Source organism: Haemaphysalis longicornis, unplaced genomic scaffold (genome assembly GCF_048455015.1).
Source record: "Haemaphysalis longicornis isolate Haplotype H1 unplaced genomic scaffold, Haemaphysalis longicornis Haplotype H1 scaffold_7, whole genome shotgun sequence".
In the NCBI taxonomy this organism is placed as follows: Eukaryota; Metazoa; Arthropoda; class Arachnida; order Ixodida; family Ixodidae; genus Haemaphysalis; species Haemaphysalis longicornis.
In genome coordinates this window covers 11,737,940-11,763,432 of record NW_027526422.1, presented here as the reverse complement: position 1 = coordinate 11,763,432, position 25,493 = coordinate 11,737,940, and the positions used below count along the sequence as shown (strand labels likewise).

At 48.5% G+C, this 25,493-nt stretch overlaps 1 protein-coding gene and 1 long non-coding RNA gene across 4 annotated transcripts in view; both read left to right on the top strand.

The window, feature by feature from the left end:
* The window catches only part of Dati (zinc finger protein datilografo), a 136,386-nt gene that overhangs the window by 42,719 nt on the left and 68,174 nt on the right, over window positions 1–25,493 (top strand). For all 3 annotated transcript variants that reach the window (XM_077675996.1, XM_077675994.1, XM_077675993.1), the window contains exon 5: window positions 16,633–16,853. In XM_077675996.1, coding sequence (XP_077532122.1) covers window positions 16,633–16,853 — 221 coding nt within the window. The remainder of the gene's footprint in view (window positions 1–16,632; window positions 16,854–25,493) is intronic.
* Window positions 19,130–22,453, top strand: LOC144144517 (uncharacterized). The gene is made up of 4 exons (XR_013317266.1): window positions 19,130–19,638; window positions 20,631–20,712; window positions 21,154–21,240; window positions 21,901–22,453. It is a non-coding gene; the product is annotated as an uncharacterized LOC144144517 (long non-coding RNA).

Below are 25,493 nucleotides of genomic sequence, written 5' to 3'. Positions count from 1 at the left end.
GCTTTTATTGATTAGGGAACGCACTCGTGAACCTCAGATTAGAAGAAAGGAGCCGAGTTTGGTCCTCCGTGTTGTGCGGAGTACTGACAACGGATGAGCTGAGGAAATTTTGGGGCAATAAATGGATTCGAATGACGCATGAGTGGCTGGAAATCTGTAGGAGAGGATGGTGGTGCTGGTTTTTACGTTGACGATGATGACGCCTAGAGATAGATAATTGTGCTCTGAACAAAGGATGTGTGATACGATAGTGGCCGAATCACCACCGGCCCCCGATGGTGGCCGGTGGTGATTTAATAATTATTGCTATTTACTGCATCCGTTCTTTCGCTACGGTGATCCTGGGTATGGCGAAGGAAAAAAAAAATCAACGAACCAATTCCCTCCGGAAGCAGGGGCGCACGTGAAGCTCGACCCCAGTGAAAAAGAAAACGTCCAAAATGGAAACGCGATGACCGCAAAACGAAAACACTTCTGCCAAAACCAAATTCAATGACCGAAATCAAAACGCAAAGACATCAATAGACAGAAACGAAACCCTTTCATTTCGCTGAGCTTTCCTTCTGCGATTATTGGGAACTTTTACGTCCTACAATGGCTACCCGCTCTTCCGCGCGGCCTGCCCATGCCGCACTAGAAGCTGAACTGCCCGACGAGAGCGAGCGACCGCACCTGTGATGCGGCGGCGTGATGCGAGCGACGACGGTGATTGGCTCCCGTTGCGGCGTGGTATCGCGCGACGCTAACGCACGCGCGCCCGCGCCAGTTGCTAACGGCGAGCGAGAGCTGCACCCCAGGAGGACGGGGATAAAGTTGGCATTGCCGCCAGGCGTTTTGTGCCTGGCCAATTTCCCCTAGCGGGTACGTGTGAGTCACTTCAAGGGCATCATGCGCCAGCTGCGAACGGCGAGCGAGAGCTGCGCCTGAAGAGCACGTGGATAAAGTTGGCTTTGCCGCAAGGCCTTTCGGCCTGGCCAATCCCCCCCATACCAGTAGGGACGTGCCAAACACTTCACTGAGGGCATCATTATCACCACCATCGTTGTCATTAGAGCACGTGAATAAAGATCGTTTTGCCGCAAGGCGTTTCGGCGTACGCCACCACCGACGGCACAAGTCAGCCAATTCAAGCTTCGCTTGAAAAATACTTAGATCAGCTATGTTAACCGCAGTTTTTCTTCACAATACCCACACCTTCATACATAAGTGGTCAGTCCCAGTAGGCTCTCAATTGCACCGATGCCCCCACTGTAATAGTGATGCCATACCAAATCTCTTCTACCTAATTTGGCTCTGTCCTGTATTCGCCCGTAACCGCCATCAGCTGCTAACTGTAGGTCCTGCACCTGTGACTGAACTGGAGCACGTTAGTCGTGTCGGTGACGACCCCGCTACTTTAGAAATAATAACGCCGAACGCCCCTGAAAACGGCCTCTACAAATTGGTGTAGCGGTCTTACAGACTGTCTCGGACTGACCTTACTCATCCACGTCCGATGTCAACAGCGACATTGCCACTGACTTAGTGAACTGTGCCTTCTGTGAATTGGACCCCAAGACTAGAACTGTGTACATTGTGTGAATTGTGACCGTTCCCTTTCTCCTCCCCCTTCTCATCCTCACTTTCCCGCAGGGCCTTATGCCCTCTCGTCTTTAATAAAGGGTTTCGCTCACCCGTATTTTCACAGTATCAGGGTTTAGCTGTGCCGTGTGACCGGCGGCGGTCAAAGTACAGGGCCTACCTGTTCCCGCAGCAGATAAAGGGAGTGAATGGGGTTGCAGCAGATAGATGCGGCGGGGGTGGAGGCTGTGGGATCTGTTATTCGTCACAAAAATTTGTTTATCAGTTTACATTAGCATTCAAATATGACCTGAGCTCTCCTGAGCATACATCGCCGTATTCATCCACTGGGTTATCAGTGCAGTTTAAAGTCTTTGCAGTTGTGGCCGAAAGGGCAATTAAAGAAGAAACGGGGGCCCTTTTTTCAGCTTGCGGGTTTACTTGGTCGCTGTAGTCACTCTGCGTATTGTCAGGTCCCGTCTTGACTCCGAGGCTTACAAACGCAGTGCATGTTGACTCCAATTAAACTGGTTTTAGCCAGAAGCATGGCTCCGTGGTGTACTCGCACTCATGTGTTTTATTCGACCGCTGACGTGTTCATTGTGCTTGAAGATGCTGAGCTTCGCCTCCTCCAGCTACCCTGAATGTCGTTCCCTTTCTCTATACTCGGGAACAAATTAAGAACGGCAGTAGCTCATGCACGGTATCACTCCGCCTAAGCGACGGACCCGGATGTCAACGGACGCGCGCATTTTGAAAGGAGACGGCTATGAATGCGCGATGTCGTCTGCCTTTTCTCACGTAGTTCTTTGTCGTCGCTGGAGTACTTTATAAGCATACTAAGTCCAAAAAATCACGAATGGCTCGTTTCAGGTTCAAAATATTCCCAGTAACGCACTACTTGCGCCGCGCGGAGTAACATCCGGCTGCGGTGAGGAGGTACAGCGGCAACTTCCATTGCCGTTCTGAAGTTGCACCACGGTATAGAAATTACGTTTCTTTGGAACGCCGTATCCCTCTCTCTGTCAGTGTGTACCTACGGACGAATTTCTGTTCAGAGCTAAGCATACACGATTATCCATGTGATTCAAAATTACCCGAATCAAGTAAAGCTAACAACGTGCCACTAACAGGCCTCGATAAAACATGGGTTGTGTGCATAGATATGCGGTATTCTATGATGACGTATCTACGACTCTGAATGGTTCAAAGCAGTCTGGATGGGTTCGATCTTATGCAGATATCCGCTTATGAATTCCGAGGGTAGGCGAAATTCCACCGACCGTGTTTTCAAACGTGTACGACGAAGTCGTAGTCCGGGTGGATCGTCCATGCAGATACAACTTTTCCTCCCTCAAACTTCCCCAATAGTTCACAAAATCCAACGCGGGAACAAATTGTGGAGCCTTTTATCGTGTTCGGCAAGACGCCAGAAACTCCCTGAAATTTCATGGCGTGTAGAAGGCGCCATTTCGGCGGCGCCCCTACAACGACGCCTAGTGCAAAGCTTGAACATTCGCGTCCGTCGGTGGCAATTATTCATCAAAGCCGCTGATCGGCGCCTCAGGCAGGCCGCTGCCAATTAGGCTGATGGAGGTCTCTCGGTGCAGACAATCCGCTGCGACTGTCTGCAGCCCGAGCAGTGGGCGACGGATCAGTTGGTCATGCCAGCATTTGACCTTGTTCGTTCGCGGCTTTTCTAAATTTTATGTGACATGATCACTCGCCAGATACTTTTTTCCTTTGCCTTTTGGTGTCAACGACCAGCCCTTTCACCTGAAAAGATCTTTCTTTCCTGACAAAGCGAACGACGGGACGTCTTTAGTTTGAGGCGCGTGGCTGAACGATTGCAGGAATGCTGACTATTTTTTTTTCGTTGGACGTTAAGGGGCGTCCCCGTGTCTAAAAAGTATGCGCTAAACGTACGTAAAACAATGTGTAAATTATTCCGAGGCCCTCCACGCCTCGTCGCCAAAACCAGGATCGGCAAAGCGCCAGATAGAAGTTTGATTGCTGCTCACTTGGTCCGCATGTACGTCACCACTACCCCGATCCCTCCAACAAACGTACGTCGTAAATTACCCCGGAAATATTGTGTAACGCTTCCAATGAAGGCTTGACAGTTTTATAATCCAGAACGTGGGGCTTTATATTTCAAGGACGCGTTGCTGCCGAAAAAAAAAAGCCTCTAATAAGCTGTATTTAGTGTACCTCCCAGATGAAATGCCGTATTTATGGCGGCGCGATTTTTTCTCTTTTTAGGTATGCTTGAATTACAACGGTTTACACTCTTACATTTTGAGCCAGATCTATTGACGAGAACTCAGTATCGACACAGCTGCTTTAAAACCGCATCCGTCGTCTCGGTTGCGTTGATTTGATTGATTGATCGTAGGGTTTAACGCGCCGACGCAACGCAGGCGATGAGGCGCGCCGTAGTGGAGGGCTCCGGATTAATTTGTGGTTGCGTAGATTTAATGTATTGGGTGCATAAATAAACAGCAGCAAACACGCGTGATTAGCATGCATTAAACTTTCGTGCATACCTTACGCCACAACTGCGAAGTAAGCATTTTTGGTCGACGATTCTGAGGAACCATATTTATTTTCATATCGTAAATATTGCCCTAGTAGAATGCTAGTCGGCTTTGCTTGAACAGGAAGCCCCCGAAATGTGGGCTATTATAATTTGTGGCCGAACCCCGCTACTCGCGCTTTTTAATCCCATGACCAATAAAGATTACTCTCAGAAATCATCACCTGTCTTTAAATGCGAAACGTTATTTGGTTTGGGAGAATTGCTAGTACGTCGCAGGCGCAGACAAAGATCGCTGGATGCTTGCAGTAAAGGGATCCTGTAGCGCGAGTACAACGACCAGTGCGAGTGCGAGTATCGGGCGTGTGCTTAGCGCTAGGGCTAAAATTTGCTTCACTGCCACAATACCCCTTCTGTTGTGGTGCACCCTTTACAGGCAAATACAATAGCTTGACGTAAGAGGCTAGATAGTCAGCCACATGCCGCGAAGTGGGTGGAGTAGCCAAAGCATGCATCCCAACAATAGGGCGCCAATGGCGCCGTCACCGCTGAACGCAGCGGAGCACATTCCAACTCGAGAACGCGGTTCAAGCGTCTGCCAAGCACAAACGCGCCGCTCCGAATAATACGAGCGGCGCGGAAAGCAATCGTTGCGGCCGTGCCGCCTTGTGCGATTCCGCCGCCCGGGGGCGCCACGAGGAACAGCGGAGAGCCTGCGCGCAGGGCGGCGCGCCGCCATGATGGACAAGCAGCCTTCCCCAAGTAAGTAGGCAAAAGAGCCTTTTGAAAAAAGAAAGCCGCGGCAACATAAAGCGTACGCGAGGCGGCCTTCTCTTTTTTTTCGCGCCCTGCGAGCCGCGCGCCGCTGCATGCAGTCGCGGCCGCACGGGCGTCGTCTGCTGCTTGCCGCCGTCGCCATTGCCGCCGGCTCGAGCCGGCCGCCGTCTGCTGGGCTCGGGCCGCCCTGTGCCGCGGGTTCGCGCCCCGTTCCGGCCGCTCGTGCGAACATCGATTGCCCCCCGCGAGACGCACGGCCCGCGGACGCTGAGAGTTCCCGACCTAGAGCGGAACACCGGTGACTCGGATTCCGGCCGAAGATCAAGAGCAGGCTGCGGCGATACCGATTCCGAGGCTCGCGAGAGCTGGCGTTTCGAGGTGCCTCGCGGCAAGTGCCCGTAGGGAGGTGTGTCGCGCGGAATGGCGCCTGCGGCCGCGGATGGTCTTCTCCGCAGCACACGCGTGAACTGCAGCGAAGCCTGGGTTGTTGTTCGCGGGGAGCAGCCGGAGGCGGTGAGAGGGCGAGCACTTTTCCAACGCCGGAAAGCGAAGTAAACTATAGCGAGACCACTTATATCGGTGCGGAAAGATAAAGTGCAGTTGAGTCGAGTACAGGGCGTGCCCTAAATGTGTCTCCACGCAAACGCTACATCGATGCGCCTGCCCCTAATATGTCATCGGTTGCCTCTCCGTTATCCCACCCGGATGAGATGCTGAGTGTCAAAGCCATTTTGCATTAGGGAAGGAGAGGAGCGGAAACGGAAGGGATTTTGGCGTCGAAAAAGAAGGAAATATGGAACAGGAAATTAAAAAAAAAAAAACTCGTAGAAAGTCGCGTTTTTTTTTTTTTTTCTAACAAACTGAGCTCGGCATTCGGCTGTAGGACACCGACGATAGCACCGTCCGAAGGCCCGTTTTCTAATCCTTCTCCCATGCAAGCACATACTTTACAGGATACATAGGTTTCCAGTGGATAAATTGGGCCCGTTCTGCAGGTTAGCCGTCAGATATTCCCAAACTGCGTTTGGTGGGTCAGTTCTTACGAAATGCACACAATTTTTTTCCCATTATTTGACCTATCAACATCATAGTTGTGGATGTTCACTCACATGGAAATCATACATACATATATACATACGTACGTACGTACGTACATGCACACATACATGGTTATGATGATGATGATGATGACGTTAGTTCTGAGGAAGCTGTGACGTTTGTACGTACGTACAAAGGGCGGGGAAAATTTCTTTCTTGCAAACAGGCCTGCAGCATGATTAGGCTCCTTTGTACTCGGATTTTATATTTATGAATTTTCGGGGGTGGGGGGGGGGGGGGTGAAAGGGTAAAAATCGAGGTGCTATTTTGAAGCTTGAAAGCGCGGATAGGTCGGGTTCTTGCGGAATTGTTTTGAAAGTTCGCGTTTTATTTTGACGAATAAATAGAATACTAGATTATAATACTTCCGCCTGTGGCACACAAAAGAAATATGTACGTCAAAGAACAAATTAGGAAAGCAGGAACAGGTTTTTGAGGCATCTCTGCAGGCATTTAAAGGGACACTGAAGCGAATATATCTACCTTATTTGTGGGGCCATTCTGGCGGTCTGCCCAGTAGTCTGTTATTTGACTATTTAGCGGACGTCCATAGTCTATCTGTAATGGGCGGCAAGAGAGACGGTACTGCTGCACCAACTACCGATTGCTGCACGGCAATGTCCTTTGATGCTACCTCAGCCTTCAGAATTGTCACCCATTACAAACTTATTATCGACTTTTGTGTTTGTTCGCACACGCTGTTGCAAATTCGCTAAATTCATCCCTTCGGGCTTGCAAGTACTTCGTTCGAGCGCACAGTTCTCGTTAAAAAGAACCTGTAAATCCCCCCCCCCCCCCAAAAAAAAAAAAAAAAAAAACGGAACATGGCGTACGTAATCCAAAGTTTAGTCTGGTAATCTACTTAGGCAGTATTCACAACTTACGTAGTTTCTTTAGGAAAGTCGTTCATTTAGGGAGGCTACGACTGACAGCCCCTTCGAGTAGTAATTCAAAATAACCTCAATAGTTCATTTCATCCGAATGTTTGTACCAGTAATTAGGAAAATGGTCATTGTGGCATTGTATGCGGGCAAGAACACCCCGGCTAATTTTTTCTCAGTTTTCCTTGAATTTAGGGACTTCTCTAACGCATCCACAAACAAAGATCACTGCAATGTAAGTTCTTATATGCCGTAAATGCAAGAAAAAAAAGCAATTTAGTCGTCAAATGATTTCGCAGTGACACTTCTCACTTTATTTAGGATAGCTCCGGGGTGTTATCTATTCAGTATGCTTTTTTCTTTCCAAGAATCGCGGCAGCCACATTTTGTGGCAATACGAAGTTGTGTGGTTGGCAATGTTTCGGAAATAAATTTGATTTCAATCCGATTTGTATGAACGTCGTCCCAGAGAAAAAAAGGACAGGAAATGGCGATATTTGGATTTAACCGTAAAATTGGGCACCTTAAATTTGTGTTCGACGATAAACGATTTCTTTTCTTTATACCAAGTTCCCAATCGACATGAGCCATTTTTGTGCCTCTTAAGTTCCGATGTTGAGGTCATAGCAATGACTGAGCTAAGCCATAAATGGTTTCACAGCTCTCATTTGATCCAGTTAGCTTGGCGGGACGGCCAATTTCGTTTCTCCTCAATCGAGCGCTTCCCGATTTTTACAATACATGTTTAAGAAAAAGCATTCTTTGTTCGTGATTTTAGTCATATGGACCAGTCCCTTGTTCTTCCATTCCCACGCGCGGTATTGGGATGCAGCTCTGGATTCCCAGGGATCATGATCATGGAAGTTGCGATGACCTCTGCGTATCGCCAATTTTCCACCTGTTCATTGGACTGCGCCTTTTTTTACATTGCTAATTCGAAATCGCTTAATTGGAATTTTCGGTTAATTGGAAGTGATGTGCTGGTCCTGGTAATTTGACATGGAATCCAATAAAATATATCGCTCGATAATTCGAAGCTAAAATTTATTACATCGGTTAATTGGAAGTTATTCGAATAAGAGGCATCGAGGTGACCGCCCTTCCTGGATAGAATTCAAAATTTCAAGCGCGAAAACAGCGCGGTGTTCCGTACTGACGTCGGTGCCATCGCGATTGAGGCAGCGCGCAGTAATCAATCAGCAAACTAGTTTAGCCTCGCGCCAGCGTATGCTTCTCTTTCGTTTGATGCCATCAACCTTCATTTTGAATAAACACGGGCTTTGCGCGAAAAAGGCAACACACAGGAAGGACGGGACAAGCGCAATCGTCGTCCTTCCTGTATGTGTTGACTCTTTCGCGCAAAGCCCGTGTTTATTCTCCTAGATGCACCAACTAGCACTACAAAAAGTTCGTCCAACCTTCTTCTAACACGAAAGTGTTTTATTCCCGGATACACGAATATTTCAATGACGTCATATCTGTCGCGGAAATGACGCCAGTACAACGAAGCAAGTGGCCTGCAAAGGGTGCACCCCTGCACACAGGGACTTCTTGCGGGGAAGCTTCCTTTAGTACTAAAGAGTACGTTACTCCTAGGGTTGTTGGTTTTCTGGTTTCATATTTTAACACGCAAGTGTTTTATGCCGGGATACACCAAGATTTCACTGACGTCATATCCGTCACGAAAATGACGCCAGTACACCTTTGACGAAGCGACCCACCACCAGGCCATCCCTCACCAAGCAAACCCACAAGACACCCCCCGACCCGCAAATCATGCTCAGCTGCAGATTCCGCTGCACATTTCACTTTCGTGTTTTACCGATTCCTATGAAAGCAACGCCTGTGACGCAAAACAAAAGCATTACTTCGTTTCTTAAAGGACACAAGCCTGTCTGAACGATTCTAGAGGCACTGTGTACCATTGTTCATTTGCCATTTGGTTAGTTTACCGTTTCAGTTTAGGGTTTATTATCGCCTATTGTTTTGTTTTTGTAGTTATCTTTAATGTTTCTCTTACTCCTCAAGCGCTATTCCCTGTCTTTTCAATACACTTTCTTTCTCTTTAAATGCTCTCGTCTTTGTTTGTTTCACAAAATTTATCATCACAACCCTATTTTAAAGGATCAACTTATCACTCCCCCTCCCCCGTTACGTGTCATCTCGAATTGACCATTTCAGTAAAGTTGGTGTACCATATTGTCGTACTGATATGTATCATGAATCATTTATCCCCATAACCAGCGTAGAATGGAACCGCCTCCCTCCCACCATCGCTGCCATCATTGATGCCACTTTCTTTAAAGCAGCCATTCACAACGCTTCTTGTTGAATCGCTCTTTTGTTCTTGATTTCTGTTTCTATGCTGTTTGTGTAAAACAACTGCACCTTATGTATGTATTTTACCACTCCTTTCTGTTATGCCCTATGGGCCTTGAAAGTATTTTCAATAAATAAATAAATAAATAAATCCCTCCTTCCCCCTTCCCATGCATAGGGTAGCCAACCGGACTGTAACCTGGTTAACCTCCCTGCCTTTCATGCACTGTATTATCCTTCCTTCCTTCCTTCCTTCCTTCCTTCCTTCCTTCCTTCCTTCCTTCCTTCCTTCCTTCCTTCCTTCCTTCCTTCCTTCCTTCCTTCCTTCCTTCCTTCCTTCCTTCCTATGAAAGAGGAATCAACCTCAGTTCTTGTTGCGCACAGCGCTGTGTGGGCAGTCTGTGGTGGACGCTTCAGGCCATAAGATGTAGGGATAAGTGACAACCAGCATGGCAATCGGTGTCGTACGCTCGACTTGGAGACGAAAGTCGAGATTCTGAACGGAATCAAGAAGGGAGACGTGTTGCGGACTAATAACAACGCTGTTGTTGTGCTCTTTGTTTAACTAAAGTTCGGTTAATTCGGTTAATTGGAAGTTTTTTGTGGTCCCCGTGGACTGCGTATTACAGGAGTTGACTGTATTATTTTTATTATTATTACTGCACTCATCTACTTGTAAATGGCTTGTTTTATACCAATATTTGTTGCCGTTTCTTGTTGCTTGACTTCTCATTTTTATTTTATTTTTTCGAAGAGGCGGTTTTTCATCTGATATTCGTAGTCAATTTTTACAGAATATTCGTAAGTTATGGGTCCTACACGGCTCGTTAATTTCCCGACAAATTAGCCAAATTACGAAGCCCTCCCAGATCCTTCGCCCGCCACCGAGTCAGTGCTATGTTGAGTATCTGAGACATTGATCTGGGCCGAGAACTTACCGTTTAAAGGAGCGCTTACTCGTGCGCGCGCGACATGTTCAAGTGGATATGGTGAACTGTCTGGTTCGCCTTGCGGCCCCACATTAACCGCCGCCCTAAAGTCGGCTTCAGTTGTGAACACAAATGCAATGCCGTGAAAAATATTTTAGGGGAACATGTCATCACTTCGCTACAAAGGGGAAGCCAATAGCAATCATCATCATCATACGCCATCTTTTATCAAACTAGCGGCAGTACCCGGCGATGCCCGTGTTTGCTACTTCTCTAACGTGTTCAGTTATTTCTTACTTGTCATAATTAGGAAGTTCACCGTGAACTTGTACACAATTAAGAACTCCTTCCTGCTGTCAATACATGGGCGGTAATTGGAAGCGTCTGGAGCTCGTGCTCTATTGGAACTCTCCCTAAACACATTGTACCAAGACGGTGCGCTCGAACGATTGCTTACCCGTAGGAAGTAATATTTCAGTAGGTATGAAGGACGCTCATCAGTCGCAGTTTATGGTAAATACCATGGGTCTTACGAAACACGCGTGGTTGCAAAAAGTCCCTAAATTCCCGAGCGCGATGGGAACGCGGGAAAATTGAACTGAATTCCACGTCCAGAGGGGTGTAATAAAAAATCCCGTTGGCCTTTTTATACGTGGGTTAGGACAAAATCTTAAAATTGTTTTTTCGGCAACTGTATGGGCAGCATTTGCATGCAAAAAAGAATTGGATATATCAACGCGCTGTATAGTCATTCAGGAATCAAAAAACACGCAGTTTTCCTGAAATCCTGGTTGTCGCTATTAGGTGGGTGTCATTGAAAAATGTATTAGAACAGTGCTTAGATACCTGCATAAGTTTCCTATACCAACAAAAACCAGCTCAATAGCTGAACTGGCTTGCAATAAAAAAAATAAATGCCTTTACAAATTTCTTTGGCGCTTTTCACTCTCTTCCTGATGTAATTTTTTTAAATTTTCAGCAATATTGAGCTGCTACACCATAATCACAATGTGCTCATTAAATTTGAAACCGTTTGAACCTGCAATTTCGCTAGGCGTTGACATCACCTGTAAGGCCTTTTCGGCTCGTCAGGCGTGTTATTTAAAAAGATTCTTTTCGCTCTTTTAACGACGTCGCAGGGCGTAATCCTTAATGTTGGCTTTATTTAATTTATTAGCAAGAACTAATTGGATAAATGAATCAGTGAAACATTTATCGAAGAATCTTTAAGAACACCTACTTTGTTCCGAAATGCAGGATCGCCCCAATGGGCCTTTTTCCGGTAGCGTAGGCCTCTTGCGGCGGCCTCTGGAGCCACACTTCGGGGTTTGTAGAATAACACGCCCCCCTTTTTTTCGCCTGCCCTGCGCAGTTGAAGCCGTCCCAAGCGCCACGCATGGGTTCATGGCAGATAAATTGTTCGATGGCAGCCGTAGCGCCTACCTGCCAGCCGCTTTCAGGGCTCAAAAAACGGAGCAGCATTCAGCTGGCTCGGCGTTCGCAAATGGCTAATCCAATATGGCGTCGTTTTGTTTACATTTTGCCCCCACATAATTGCGGATAGGTCGGTGGTAGCGCAGAGCGCTACTGGAAAAAAGTTTATTGTGACGATTGAGCGGAACCGTAAAACTACTCTTTAGACAATCTTAAGTGCTACACATATCAGTCAAAAGCACTTCAATATGTGAACGGGTGAGCGAGATAATCACGAATTTACGACACACGATTCCTTCCTTTTCTTCGGTTAGGATTGGAATTTCCAAAAATCCCGCCTCAGTGAGCCCCTACGCCATGACACAAATGTGCTTTCAAGTCTCTAGGTCTAGCAGTTTCGGTTGGACGTTCATGAATCAGTCAGGGAGTGTGTCGGTCAGTCAGTCGTTCGGCAGTTGTCTTCATAGGTATAGATATGAAGCGCTGGAGGTGTACAGGTGGCCGAAGGGAAAGGGCGCGCCAAAGTGAGGAGGAGGGAAGCGGCCTTTCTGGGTATGCGCTTGCAAAAAGAAAGAAAAAAAGACGGGGGAGCTAGCGAATAACAGCTCGGCTGTAGAAAAAATTCCCCTGCATTTCCCCGAGGGGGAGAATGTGAAAGTGCGAATGCACGGTTGTCGGCCCGCTTGCGGCGCTTGCGCTCGGCCCCCGCAGCCCACCGCCTCGCCGCCTTCTCTTCCATCTCTTCCATCGGGTTTGTAGTATCACGTGTACACCACGCAGTTATCAAGCCGCTATAACGCCGCTGAGTCGCCAACGCACGCCGCTGACGACGTAGTTTGAATGCGTTAAAGATATAAGGCGCGTCACTAACACTGATATCAGCGTCGCGTCCGTGGCTTGGTCGGTAGAGCGTCGCGCTGCGGCCGCAAAGTCCTCGGATCGAAACCTGGCGCCGGATGCTGTTTCTTTTTTAAATATAGAGGAGCACTGCGGACGCCGACGCCGCCGCCGCCGGCGGTGGATGGTTTGGGGTCGCTTATAAAGTGCATTCGCACTTAAAAAGCCGCTTTCTCTCCAGGTGCTGTGCGACCTACTTGGACACACTGTCCTACCTCGGGGCCAGTGTGCCTACTGGGGAATAAGGGGGAAATTACGTGTATCCAGATCCACTGTTATTACTCAGGATCGGGATGGCAATACTCACTCATCCTCACGTTTGCGAGTAGCGGTCAAAATGACGATGCGACCCTGCGGCACTTGTGCACGCACTAATGCACAAGAGTCCGTTTGGAGTCAGACATACATTATTTTATGGCTGAAATACTTCCCCATTCATCGATCCGTCTACACCGCGTTCCCCTAGAACTTACTAGGTTACATGGGTCACCAATGCTGACCAACCAGTGCCCACCCACTGGTCATCACCCGTGGGTCACCACTGGTGGTAGCCCGCGGGTATGACCGGCAGGTCGCCGCGGTCACTGGTGGGCTCTCACCCGTGCGTAACGTGACCTACCGGGAACCCCCAACGTGTAGGTCAGCAGCGATGTGTGGGTCACGGCGTTGCGACCGAGCCCCGGATGTCGCTGGCGAGCTGCTTGCAGACGAGAGTTGCCTCCGTTCGGACAACGAAGAGCCATTAAGGAAGAAGAGGGCAACGACAGCACGCTGGAGTGCGACAACGTTGTAACTCAAACCAGCGGGGTAACAGCTCTCGAGCCGCGCCCGGAACGCATTCGCATCGATTAACCGAGCCATTTTTATACTCGAAAACCCAGCCGCCATTTTTTTTTTAGGCGGCACGAGATACTTCAAACGTCACTCGAGTACAAAACGCAAAACAACTTCCACTGTCCGAGATCACATGTCTTTTCTAAGCCATGAGCATGCGCGCACCGCCACGCATGCGCAGGAGGACGCCGCGGTCTTAGTGTTGCGTTGACTGCGTGCTCCCACTGGAAGGTGCCTGCCGAGCATGTTGTATTGTGAAGTCTTTGCGGAAGCTGGCAGAGCCCTGTTCCCGCCTGAGTGCAACGGTTGCAGGTTGCAGGTCTTCGTGCAGGTTACGTTTGAGAACCGTGTCGGGATATGGTCGCCGTTCCGCATCAGCTGGAGGCGAACGGTCTGCAGTGCGCGCAAATGCGACGATCAGGCTCACGCAAACCAAACTCACCGCAACCTGTAACACGGGTAATCCATACATGGATCAGTAGTAATGTTTGGGTCACAGGTTACTTGTCACGTGACCCTGGAGGAAGGAAGAGGGGAGTAGGGGGAGAGGAGTTACCTCCAGAAACCTGGGCTTCAGAAAATCTCGGACAACTAGCCTAAGAACATTTCATGCTGTAAACGGGAAGGTGAGATTAGGACGTGGCACCGAATTGACTATCACTCAGAGCTGCAAATAACTCAATTTGTTGATACGAGCTTACCGATATCGGTCAACATGAAGCTTTGGTCCGAGCAGCTTGTTGTGCACCGAAAGCTTTGGCATGCAAAGGGTACTGAGTGTGGTTGCCGCTACATTCCCGCACCAGCCGCAGGTTCATTTGTGAGCATGCACTTCTGTCGCGTTGCGTGGTGGGTTCCGCCTTGTGAGGCGCTTTCTTGGCTCACTAGTTTCACTTGGCGGTCCATGGCCTCTCAGGTCTGGCATTAGCAAACTGCACCTCTGCTCCGCGCATGGTTCGAACGCAGCCGCACTTTCCAGTATTGAAAAGAGGCGCGAGTCCATGGAGAAGTCGCAAGAGCTGCTGGGTTCCCGCCAAAAATCGCAAACGTAGCATATAATGATCTGCAAAGCGTGGCATGTAAGATATTTACGGTTACAAAGAAGTGAACATTTATATCTGACCATCATGATCGAGTGAAGAAAGCTGCCCATCATTTGGTCGTAGAATCACAACCGTAGCTAGCAGATCATACAGGACATCGCTCCCCTTCTCTCTAACGGTATTCCTTTCGAGGAATCACATCGCCTCACAGGCCTCAGGCGCGGATGACACGTCAGTGGCCCCCGTGGTGACCGCGACCCAGCTGATATTTCTGTGGGATGACACGTTCCTCATCAGGAGAGGGACTCAAGAAGAAGAGGGACAACGTGGCGGCGCCCCGCACGTTGTGTCGTCTGCTGCCGCGAACGGACATTTCCCAAGAGCGATGGCACCGGGGCTGAGCCACCGCTGATGATTACTGACTGGCCACGCGCCTCCAGTGCAAAGGAGCGTGTGCGCAATCTCGCTTCTCATTTGGCCTCTCGCTGCGTGAGCAGCAACGTGAGGAACGGCATGACCCGCCACTCACGTGGAGCTGGATCTCGATCCAGTTCATCATTGCTGGATCAGCATTACACTACGCACGTATAGGACAGTTATGACGGCGGTACCGATGGGGACGCCGTGATGCGTACGGAAGAACGATTTTTTTTTTTGTTTCGAGGCTTATATCACATCCCATGATAAAAGCGCTGTCCACAGAATGTTCCGATTCATGGCATGCCGTGAGCGACAGCTCGTCTTCAGTGCTCGCTGTTACGTCTGCATAGACAGAGCCGTTGTCGGCAAGTACAACCGGGGTCGGTTACTTCGTGGTTGCTTGTGCCTGTTACCACAGCCGGACTCAACAAACACGTCTGGGCGGCCTGGATTGTTCGTCCAAGTGTGGTTGGACATCTTCGACGAAGAAGCGCGATGTGCGGAAGCTTCCTAGGTTTGTCCGGCGGATAGAAGACGCTATGAACCGACCTCAGTCTTGGGGTCCAAGCGGGGCGACGATGGGAGGGCCGGGGGCTGTAATCGCAGCCCTCGCCGCGGCCAGGCAAGCGTCGGCGGCAGCCGTGGTGTATTAGCACCCCGCCTCGGGTTGCTCCTGCCCGAGCTGCAGGAGCAGCAGCAGCAGCGATGACGGCGCACGAGGAGCGGGTTGGGCATCGATCGCGGCAGCAAGAGCACTGCCGCCGCGTGCTGCTTGTTTTTGAGAAGCGCTCGCGGAAGGGTGACTCCCCGCCGGGGAAGCCCTTCGATTGGAGAGAGGGCGGTGGCATGCAAATGCGCCCAGCAAAACACGCACGCGAGGAACAAACAAAGCGGGGGGCGTCGGTGGTTGCGTCATCGCGCGGCGGCGTTCCCTTGGAACCTGGCATCGCCAGTGCACCCGGCAGCGGCCAGTGCGCGCGGCGCAGGCGGCCTCAAGTCCACAGCGGTAGCGTCGCTTCCTCTGACCGGCGGCCGCACTGGCCACGTGTGGCTTCGTGGAGTCGCCGGCGTGCCTGGGGGGCCCCCAGGCTCCGGGCTCGGCATGCGCGACGCCCGTCATCTCGCTGCAGAAGCTCAAGTCGTTCCTCTCGCACCACCACAAGGGCTGGGCCCCGCTCGGGGGCGAACAGCCGTCCTCTGCACGGCCGCAGCTCCTGCATGGTGAGGGTAGAAGTGGCCCTTGGAGCCGGGCAGGGATGATTGCGGTATACGGACGCGCGCTATGCCAGCGGACGTCGGGGATGTAGGGACTGACGGGTTGGCTGCACTGTAACCGCCGGCCGGAATCCTTTATTGTGGGGTGTCCTCCCAGAGAGGCGCGTGTCCATAAGGTATAATTGAGACCACCCGTGGTGCCGTTAATAGCGCCGGGTGTATCGAGGCACTCTACAGTGGTGCAGTCGCCCAAGCGCCCCCTGGCATGCATGTCGAAGTTTGTTGCAGGTACTCTGGACGTGTATCTGTGCTGTCGGCGAAAGTGCAGACGAATACGCACAGACCAGGGCCCGCTCGTGGCATTCATGCGGTAATGCGTGAGGGGTTGCAATGGAAAGCAGCGGAGGACGGAGCGGTAGTGTATAGCCGCTTCGGTTGTCAGATGCACCAGGACCGCATACCCAGTGCTTCCGGAAAAGATGAACGTCACGGGTGGGTACTGGTGTGCGCGCATTTAGGTGGCTGCTCGAGCGCCGGGTAGAGAGGGTTGGGGGGGCAGTCTCGTGCTGAGTCCATGTCGCACGTGCCCTCGCTGTTTGGAACGACGTGGGCTGTGCCCTGTTCACTCGCACATCGGGGCACCGAGCGTTGAGCGCTGCCTCGCCCGTCTTCTCTGTCCCGTGTCGCAGGCCCCAGCTTGGAGGAAGGCGGCGGCGACCTGCTGCCCATGTACGGCGGCGGCGGCCGACCGGCGTCCAGCAGCGGCTCTTCGTCGTCGGCCGGCAGCCCCATGCTGGCGGCCCCCCAGCCGCTCAAGGCGGCCAACGGCGCCACCGGTGTGCCGGCGCAACCGCACGGCCACCCGCTGCAGCCACAGCCCAGGAAGTACCAGTGCAAGATGTGTCCACAGGTCAGTGCAACGGGAACGCTATGCTAAGGCGAAAGCGTTAGATCTCAGTGATTTGGGCACGCGCGTTGCGAGGTACAGATCATCGGTGGTGCAAAAGAAGCTGAAGTTGGTCAGTGGGAGCTCGAGCCGGGGAGTGCGAGGAGGGGAGGGGTAAAAGCGGTGCGGGAACAGGGTTGGAGGAGGGCAGCGCGCGCCGGGAAAGGAAGACAGCAGCGCCCCAGAAGGGCAGGCTAATACGAGCCGCCTTGAGAAGTCAAGGGATACCGACGTGGACGAACAGGGGGCTTATGACGCTGGCGAGCAAACGGAACGAGCTTTGGGGAGGGCTGACCGGAAGCCGCAGTCCGATGGTGATGGGCGCGGCCGCAAAGTTCAACAGAAAGTTCAAGAGCACATCAAGAAAAGGCCCAACTTGGCTTTCGCCTTTAATTTCTTACAGAGGGTTCTAAGCACCCATTGCGATTTCTCTTTTTCTCTGTGTTCGAACGCCTGCGGAGGTATGGCGGCTGATCGCGTGGCCTCACTGCATGGTGTGAACTAGTGGCAGTGTAAAGTAGTTAGTTCAATGCGACGGCTGATCGCGTGGCCTCACTGCACGGTGTGAACTAGTGACAGCATAAAGTAGTTAGTTCAATGCGAAGTCACGGCTTCAGTAGAGTTTTTGACATGCTGCCGTGCAGTTTGCCTGGCACGTTGTGGCTCGAGCGTTATCCATTTCTACTGGCGCAATAGGCTTTCACCTGTAGTCAATTCTTATGTCTTCAGATGCCTCTAGCTGTTGTCGATAACAACAACTCAAGCGTGGTGTTTCGCAGATGCATGCACGACGCTGTTGCAGCTACTGCCCTCAGCACTGAAATTTCAACCGTGTCAGCCGCACTCGGCGGTCGCCGCGGACGCGTCTCGAAAGCATATCTTCGTGTGTGCTTGCCGGGAAAAACGGTCTGTTAAAGCTTGCGCACATTCCAGGCCGAACCTGTGGAATTTGCGATGTCTTCAGTCAATAAGCTTCGCAAACGATCGAAGCATGCTAAGCTGGTGGTGGAATTATCAGTTAGGTATTTTATCCCAGATGTCGAAAATTGCATAATCTAGAAAAAGGGAAAATACTTGCGAAACGTAGAATGCTGTTTGGGAACCGTCAACGTCAATCAACTTTAATGCAGGCGTTAACGCTCAGAGCGAGTCCGATTGACACGCACGTATGTTGCCTGTTTGCTCCGAGGCAAAGTACCCTTGTTAATATTATTAAACACAGTGATTTTGTGTGTGTCAATAACTAACGCTTACGAGCATATAACGTTAGCTAAATACGTCACAGTCGCGACTACCGCTTGACTACTTAAAGCACACTGGGTGTACCGGTAGGTGACGTGAATACGGCTTCGGTTAGTCAGGACCCAGTGAGCGCTGACTTGCGTGAGTCGTGATTAATTAGTCAGGGCTACTAAGTTTAATCAGTACCCAGTTAGTGACTGCCCGATAATACGGACCATATAGTTTTTCAATAGTTTAAAAACCAGGCCGGTATTCTGGGGATTTTGAGTTCGCATCCGACCCGGCGGGCATGTTTTTCTCCAGTTTCTTTCTTTCTTTCAAACATTTTCAAAACAATATCTGTTTCAAGAATAAATGAGCTAGGCGAAGGGGAAATAAAATTTGCCATTCGCCTTCCTTGACGTTCTTGAATACCTGCCGTTATTTTTGTCTTCATCTAACGAGCCCCTCGTGAAACTGGCTTCGTTATTACCGATATTTCGTTAAAAGCAGGTGTAATCTGCTCGCCCGTGAGTCGAGATTTTTAAATATCCCCAGGCGGTCAAAAGTAAGCCTGAGCCCTCCACTACGGTGCACCTAGGCTTTCCCAGCGGTAGCCTTGGCGCGTTAATCCCCATAATGTAAGGTATGACCTGCTCTCTATACACAGCTGAGAATAAAGCGACATTCGCCGGGTGTCTTACCCTATTTGATTTCGTAATATGGTAACTCGCGTAGCTTCTGTAAAATCAGATTGCATCGCCGAGTCCGCAGGGATGACCTTCGCAGCGCGATATGATCGAGTCGTTCGGAACTTACCATTTTTGAATGCATATAAACGGCCTGACTCAGTATATAAATCTGTTTTTCGTGTTATTCTGCTACAAGTAGATGTCGTTCGATCCCGGCTGCGGTAAAAAGCGAGAACGCCTGTGTGTCGAGATTTCGGCGCTCATTAACCCAGGTGGCCGAAATTAATTGGGATCCTTCCACTACACTCTAATCCTGGTAACCCATAATGTAACTTCTAAAGGGATGTAACCTATAAAATAAAGGTTACAATGGATCCATTTTGATGTTTTCTTCATCCCAGTCCATTCTAAGGGTTACAAGCGGGAAGTTAAAAGCGGTTTATAGGTTACATTAATGATTTATAGGTTACATCAACAAAATCTGTCATGTAACCTTTACGTTGTAACCTATAAAACGCCCTGTAACCTATAAGAGATGCTCGTCGCGCCTTCTCTCCAGGCGGCCGTTGATTTCTCTGTTGCATGACGGGATATAGAGAAATGGCGGCGCCCGCAGGTCCGGTGGCCGCGTTTTCGCGCCACTCGAGCCTTTTTACCGCTGTGATACCCCTACGATGAAGCGAGGATGGCTGTTACAAGACGTATTTGTCGGCGTGAGTCGCGGAGGCTGCGGCGAGCCCATTTGTGACTGGCAGCGCTACACGGCCCGTTCTTCTACGACCAGCGTCAAGTTCGCATGTTGGACCGATGCCCCGGCGCCAGTGAAAGCGAACTCGGTGAGTATACTCCCGTAACGGTTTCCGTGTTTTCATTGGATGTATCTTTTCGCTGGGGGCTTTTCAATTTGAAATTGCAGCATTCGAGAGGGATTTTCGTTACCCGACTGGTTGCTTCGCTGGACGTTTTCTGTTGCCCGCGACGGCAATTGAATGAAATCACGGGCTTGCGTTCGCTGCGTCAGATTAGAGCGGACGATCGTGAAAGCGCGTACATAACAGATAACGGCGCTCGTGGCCTGCTTTCTGCTCTGCGCGCCTTCGTCATGTGTTGAGCGTTTTGTTTACGCTGTTGGCTGCATCGGGCGCACTTTTTTCCCAATAAAGTCTTATATTATCGCGCTATTCTCTGGGTATTATCATTTTGTTTCAGCTATCGGGAAATATTCATTTTTCTCGCTGCATATATTCGGAATGGTGTCTAGTTTATTGGTCTTGTAGTAATACATCCGGATAAACACAAGGTGTGTGCTGCAGAAAAGTAGTCCACTAAATGCTGCCCGAAATTTCTAAACTCACTTCTGTCCAGCGCAAGCCTCTTTTTTTGTGAAAGTTTGCCTTACCGCACAATAAAAAGTTTTTATATCTACAACATTCTTCATTTTTGTCATTCTTTTCCTTGAGTGGGTAAATTTGGTGTTAGTCATTTTGAGGTAGCGGGGTATTGTCACCATGTTAAGTGGGTTTATTATTCCCATTCGCACAAATCAGTCGTTTATTTATTCGCGTGGTATTGCAGGTCAAATGGTTGTCTCGCGTTATACTAGTGTAGTGCAGTAAAGCGATTTACAGAATGGTGGTATGTATGAGCCAGCATGCAGGCTGCTTGATTGTTGTTTTTTGATGATACAGAAATTGTGACGAATTACACTGAGACAAGTGCAGGTGTAAAAATGGGTGCTGCACCCTCATCGGTTCCTGGCTGTTGGAAAAGTGTGGTTGCATCTGGCTACCTATGCTATGACTTATGTGCACTATTGTTTTTCTTGCAGGCAGTGTTTCTTGAGCTGACAATGAGGACTCCCCTGCGTATGACACAAGTTGAAATGAAGTCTGATTTCCGTGGAAACAACGGTATGAAAATGCAATAACTAAAACTCATTCATTCAAATATTCTTTGTAAAGATGGCACCCAGGCCTGCGCAGACAAAAGTATGATTCACTTGTAAAAATGCGAGGCCTTACTTCAAGTGTTATGATGTTATATTTCGTATCTTATTTCGCCTCATGTTTAATGACTCTTTCTATCAGTTCGTTACTACATGAACTTTATGAATTCACATAACGATTTCCCCAGCATGGAGCTTTGTAGTTTTTCAGTTTTTGCAGAGCCAACAAGAACTCTTTTTCTAAAAGAGCTCTTTAAGAAAGCTCCAGTTGTTAGTGAGGGCTTGTGCTGTGTTCTTTTCTTCGTCTTGTCAAGTTTGGGGTCTTCTTTCATTATGAATGTATACCAACTGCCCAGCTCTAAAGCCTATTAAATTTTAACCCAAGTAACCCTTTGATTCATTACAGGTACAGACCTCCCGGGAATGCCACTTGAAGATCGGTGCAAGTTCTAGATGTATCCTATCCCACAACACATTTCAACGAAGAAAAAATGTAAGTTGTCGATTCCTTTTTACGAATAGCCGAGGAAGAAACCACCGGTAGAAGAACACCTTACTGAAGTGAAAAACGTTTCGGCTTCCACGTGGGATCCTCGTTCAAAATGAAACTGCCAGTACAAGGGGGGGGGGGGGCGGAGGCAGATGTTTAAGTACAGCGAAAAATGTGACGCAGACGGCGTCAGCACCGTGAAAGCACGTTTCCTGGGTTTAGGGCGACGTTCGCTCTGTTGCGTGTAGTAGTGATTCCACATGAAGGTGCGGAAATGTTTTTGCTTTCTCTTTTGCAAACGTATGTCAGTTTATCTCGTAGCCCAAAGTTTCTGCCTGTTCTGGGTGAGCATGCAGAAATATTTCGCGAGATAAACAGGAACACGGCACGATTAAAATTCGGGAAGGTTGGCCGATATGACTATAGTGGCTTCGCGTTGTTGTGAACAATGAGACCAAATTACTCTGTGTAACGATTACTGAAATGATGTGAAATTATTTGAAAGGCCCTAAATCACTCCTTCTCTGGTATGGCCTTTAATTTTATTCTCTGGTCTCCGTCTTCATTTTCGTGCAATATAGTTTTCGTACTTCACATGCCTGTGATTTGGTTGAGGGGCTTATGGTACACTGGATTTTGTTCTTTTTCTGAAATTTTCTGTAGATGGCTCTTCAAGGTGGGGAAATCCAAGTGACGGCCCCTCACATATATACCTCCATCTGCGGCAGCAGGGAACAAGTCATTCAGATGACCTCGGGGAAATCTTCAGCGTGCCCTGATTTTGTGCCTGCTTGTGTACTACGTAAATTGCGAAGCTTATCTCTGAATGTTTCCAAGCGCCTTTTTTCATGCAGGAAATTATAGATCCCATTTAAAGTTTGTCCAAAAGACAGATTACAATTGGCCTAGAAAGTTGTTAGTGCTGCATAAAAAACCATAACTTGGCGTGGGAATCACAACTCGGGTGGAACTGTAAAGAAGTACCTAAGAGGGAAGTGTAAAGATGGATTCGTAAAGACAAGTGAATTCCAGTGTAATATTAGACTCTCAGTGAAACAGAGAATGCAGGGAACATAGCCATAAACACTGCTTTGTATAAACAGTGAATTTGTAATAAATGTTCTTTCTACTTTCCCACATTCTGTGTTTTTTCTGTGGGGAACCATGACAATAACGCTGTACTGGGAAAGTGCACCTCTGAGAACCATCTTATATATGTAGCTCAAACTCGAATTCGTCTGAAATTTTTCAATTGCAGTACCAAACAATTTGAAATACTTTGCATACATCAAATATTGAGGTAAAGAATCTGTATATTTGGCCATGTTTGTGAAGCTGTTCACGTAACATTTATTAAATAGGTTAAATAAGGATATATGAATAAACCGAGTTTTACCTGGAATTCTAAAGCAATATAGGAAACACCAGTTCGCCCAGGAATCCGCACTCGTCTAATATTCATTAAGGAACGATAATTACATTACGGTGGTTCGCAGCTTTGCTTTTTAATAAATAGCACACAGGTGTTTCATAATAATAAATGTGAATGTTCAAAACTACTGATGCCAAACTTTTTAAAATGTGCTCCTGTTAAATGCGCAAATATGTGTGCATGTACTGCAATTCTCTTTTGATAATCATGGCCTAAGTTGTCAGACTAGAATTTTGGGCTTAAGGCTATGTTATAACTTTGGCGTCTTTTTGAAGTATGCTATCAAGTGCATGTTTCCACTAAAGCTTGGTTTCACTAAAGCCTAATTGTTTAACTAAAGCTAAAATTCATACCCGCAATTTATTAAAAGACCTATCATGCATGTTTGATTCTGGTTTCTTAAACGGCACAAAGCTGATGCGAACATTAAATTTAGTTATGCCTGTTTATAAGACTTAAGCGTTGCCAATACTCACAAAGATTTTTGGGTGACAACCTTGGTAACGATTATCGAACAGGTAATGCAATGCATATATATTAAGACAACATTTTCCAGCTTTTTAGTACCGCAATTTTAGGAATTATAAAAGTAACCTCTCTTTTAGCCGCAGCAGTGTGGCCGGCAGTTTGTTCAAGGGACGGACAAAAGACACCCGACGCAAAAGTTTAGACGGCGCAATGGACAGCATGGTCGCACATATCGTCTTCCACTAACGCGATATTTGTTTACCACGCGGGAAAGGCGCCTTTGGGGCGTCGCCGCAGCGGCGCCGGCGAAAGCGCGCCTGGCGCGCAACATGACACCTTCCAGGTGTGTGACCTTGGACGGCGGTAGATGTAACTTATATAAAGGTATACATGCTGAAAGCGGCAAAGTAACCGATAACTGAGTAACCCTTACGTGTATACGTATATAAGGGTTACGAAGATATAGGTTACATTTGTACCTTATAAATTATAGGTTACAAAAATTCGAAAATGTATACCTCTATTAAGGGTTACCCAGCTTAGAGTGTACGGCGCGCCTTCATAGCCCACGTGCAGCTCCGACGCGTTAAACCCCATACTAAATACAAATAGATATCCCCCCAAGATGTGCGCGACCGGGAAGTGACGCGCTCCGCATGTTCGGCGGGGCGGTAGGCATTTACGGTAACAACGGACTCATGTTGCGTGCCTTCGGGGAGTCGTGTGCACCGTTATCTCGTTGTTATAATGTATCTCAGATTAATGGCGCGGACTGCAAGCACGCTTCTAGCTCGTGAAGGAAGAAGTTAGTCCAACTCGCTCTTTCAGAGTGTTGTTACGTATGCTTCATGGGCGAAATTTTCGTTATTTTACGCGCTGTCAATCCTACCTCCACACCCGGGTGGCCCGCTTTTAAGGAATTAATGTGTTGTATTATCAGTCCTAAGCTTACCTCGGACTTCCCGTGAAAAAAATCGGGCATTCGGTTTCCACGTATATTCCTACGGCGTGGAAGTGATTTCGAGAGTGTAAATGGAAGAGCCGTGTTCGGAACTCGGATTTTTGCCGAAAACGGACATTTAACACATCCTGCGATAGAACGTTGTTCTACATTACTGCACAGAGGCAGCACTGCTGACGAGGATAAACGCGGGGTGGTATTAGCGGAAGTTTGGGGGAAATTTTGTGCGGCGAAGGGTACATTACGGGGTTAGGAGAACATTCGCCGTAAGCCGCCCCAGTATAAAGCAGCTAAAACTGTAAATTAAAGCAGTTTTTCGCATATGTGAATGCCTTATAGGGCAGAAAGCAAAGTCTTGTTAAATACCGGTTCATACATCCGCAAACAACTTGCGTGACGGTTCGTACATCTGAGCGCGAAGGCATTGTGTGTAGTTTACCCGAAAGACGCGGGCGTCCTCAGGTGTTCGGGTCGGTGCAAATTTTATGCAATATTATATCGCATTAATCAATACACTGTAATTTTTTTTATCATATCATATGGAGGATTTGTGTTACGGAAAAATGTGTGAACAGCCAAAAATATAGTCAACGTGTTTTGTTTTTGCCGTTAATTTCGCTTCGCCGCTTCTCACGCGTTCTCAGCTGTACGCTTGACCCTTGGGCATTACTGTGCAACAACAGATTCCAATCAGATAAGAGATTCATGCTACCAGATTATTTTTCTTCTCTCTTAGTACCTAATTGACCTGCTGCATGGCGTTAAATAATTAGGATGCACATGGTATGTGTAAAACCCACCACTCTTCTCATAACTTTTCTGGTCGAAATTTTCGTCAGTCGCATCGTCCAACTTCTTGCCTTGAATGTCTTCTCTCAAGCCGCGACATCCGCGGCGAGTTACATTTTACGCTGCATTGTTTATAACTAGTATAAACTCCTATGGGTGCGACGTGCGTCTGAGAGGTAGCTATCAGCATGAAAGAGCTGCGCTCACGGGCACTATGCCATGGAAACGTAAACGCGCTGCTTCCGAATTTACGCCAACCTTATAAGCGCTGAAAAAATGGTTCCAATGGTCGCGGTCAACCCATGTGCAAGCTTTATTACGGCGCGCACCCTAACTCGCGCTGTCTCAGTCAGGCAATGACAGAATAAATTCCAGAATCAATCAATCAATCAATCAATCAATCAATAGATCAGTAGATCAAGCTAAATAACATTTTTATTGATCGCACCTGCGCCAGGATGTTAGTTATGACTACTGCTAAAACAAAACCTGCATGACAGTGGCCCGGTCTCACATGCCCACCTTTTTTAACAAAGGAGTCAGCGTAAACTGTACCGCTGGGTGCCAAAAAAGAAATAAAATACAATGCTCGTGTTTCCTGTGTAT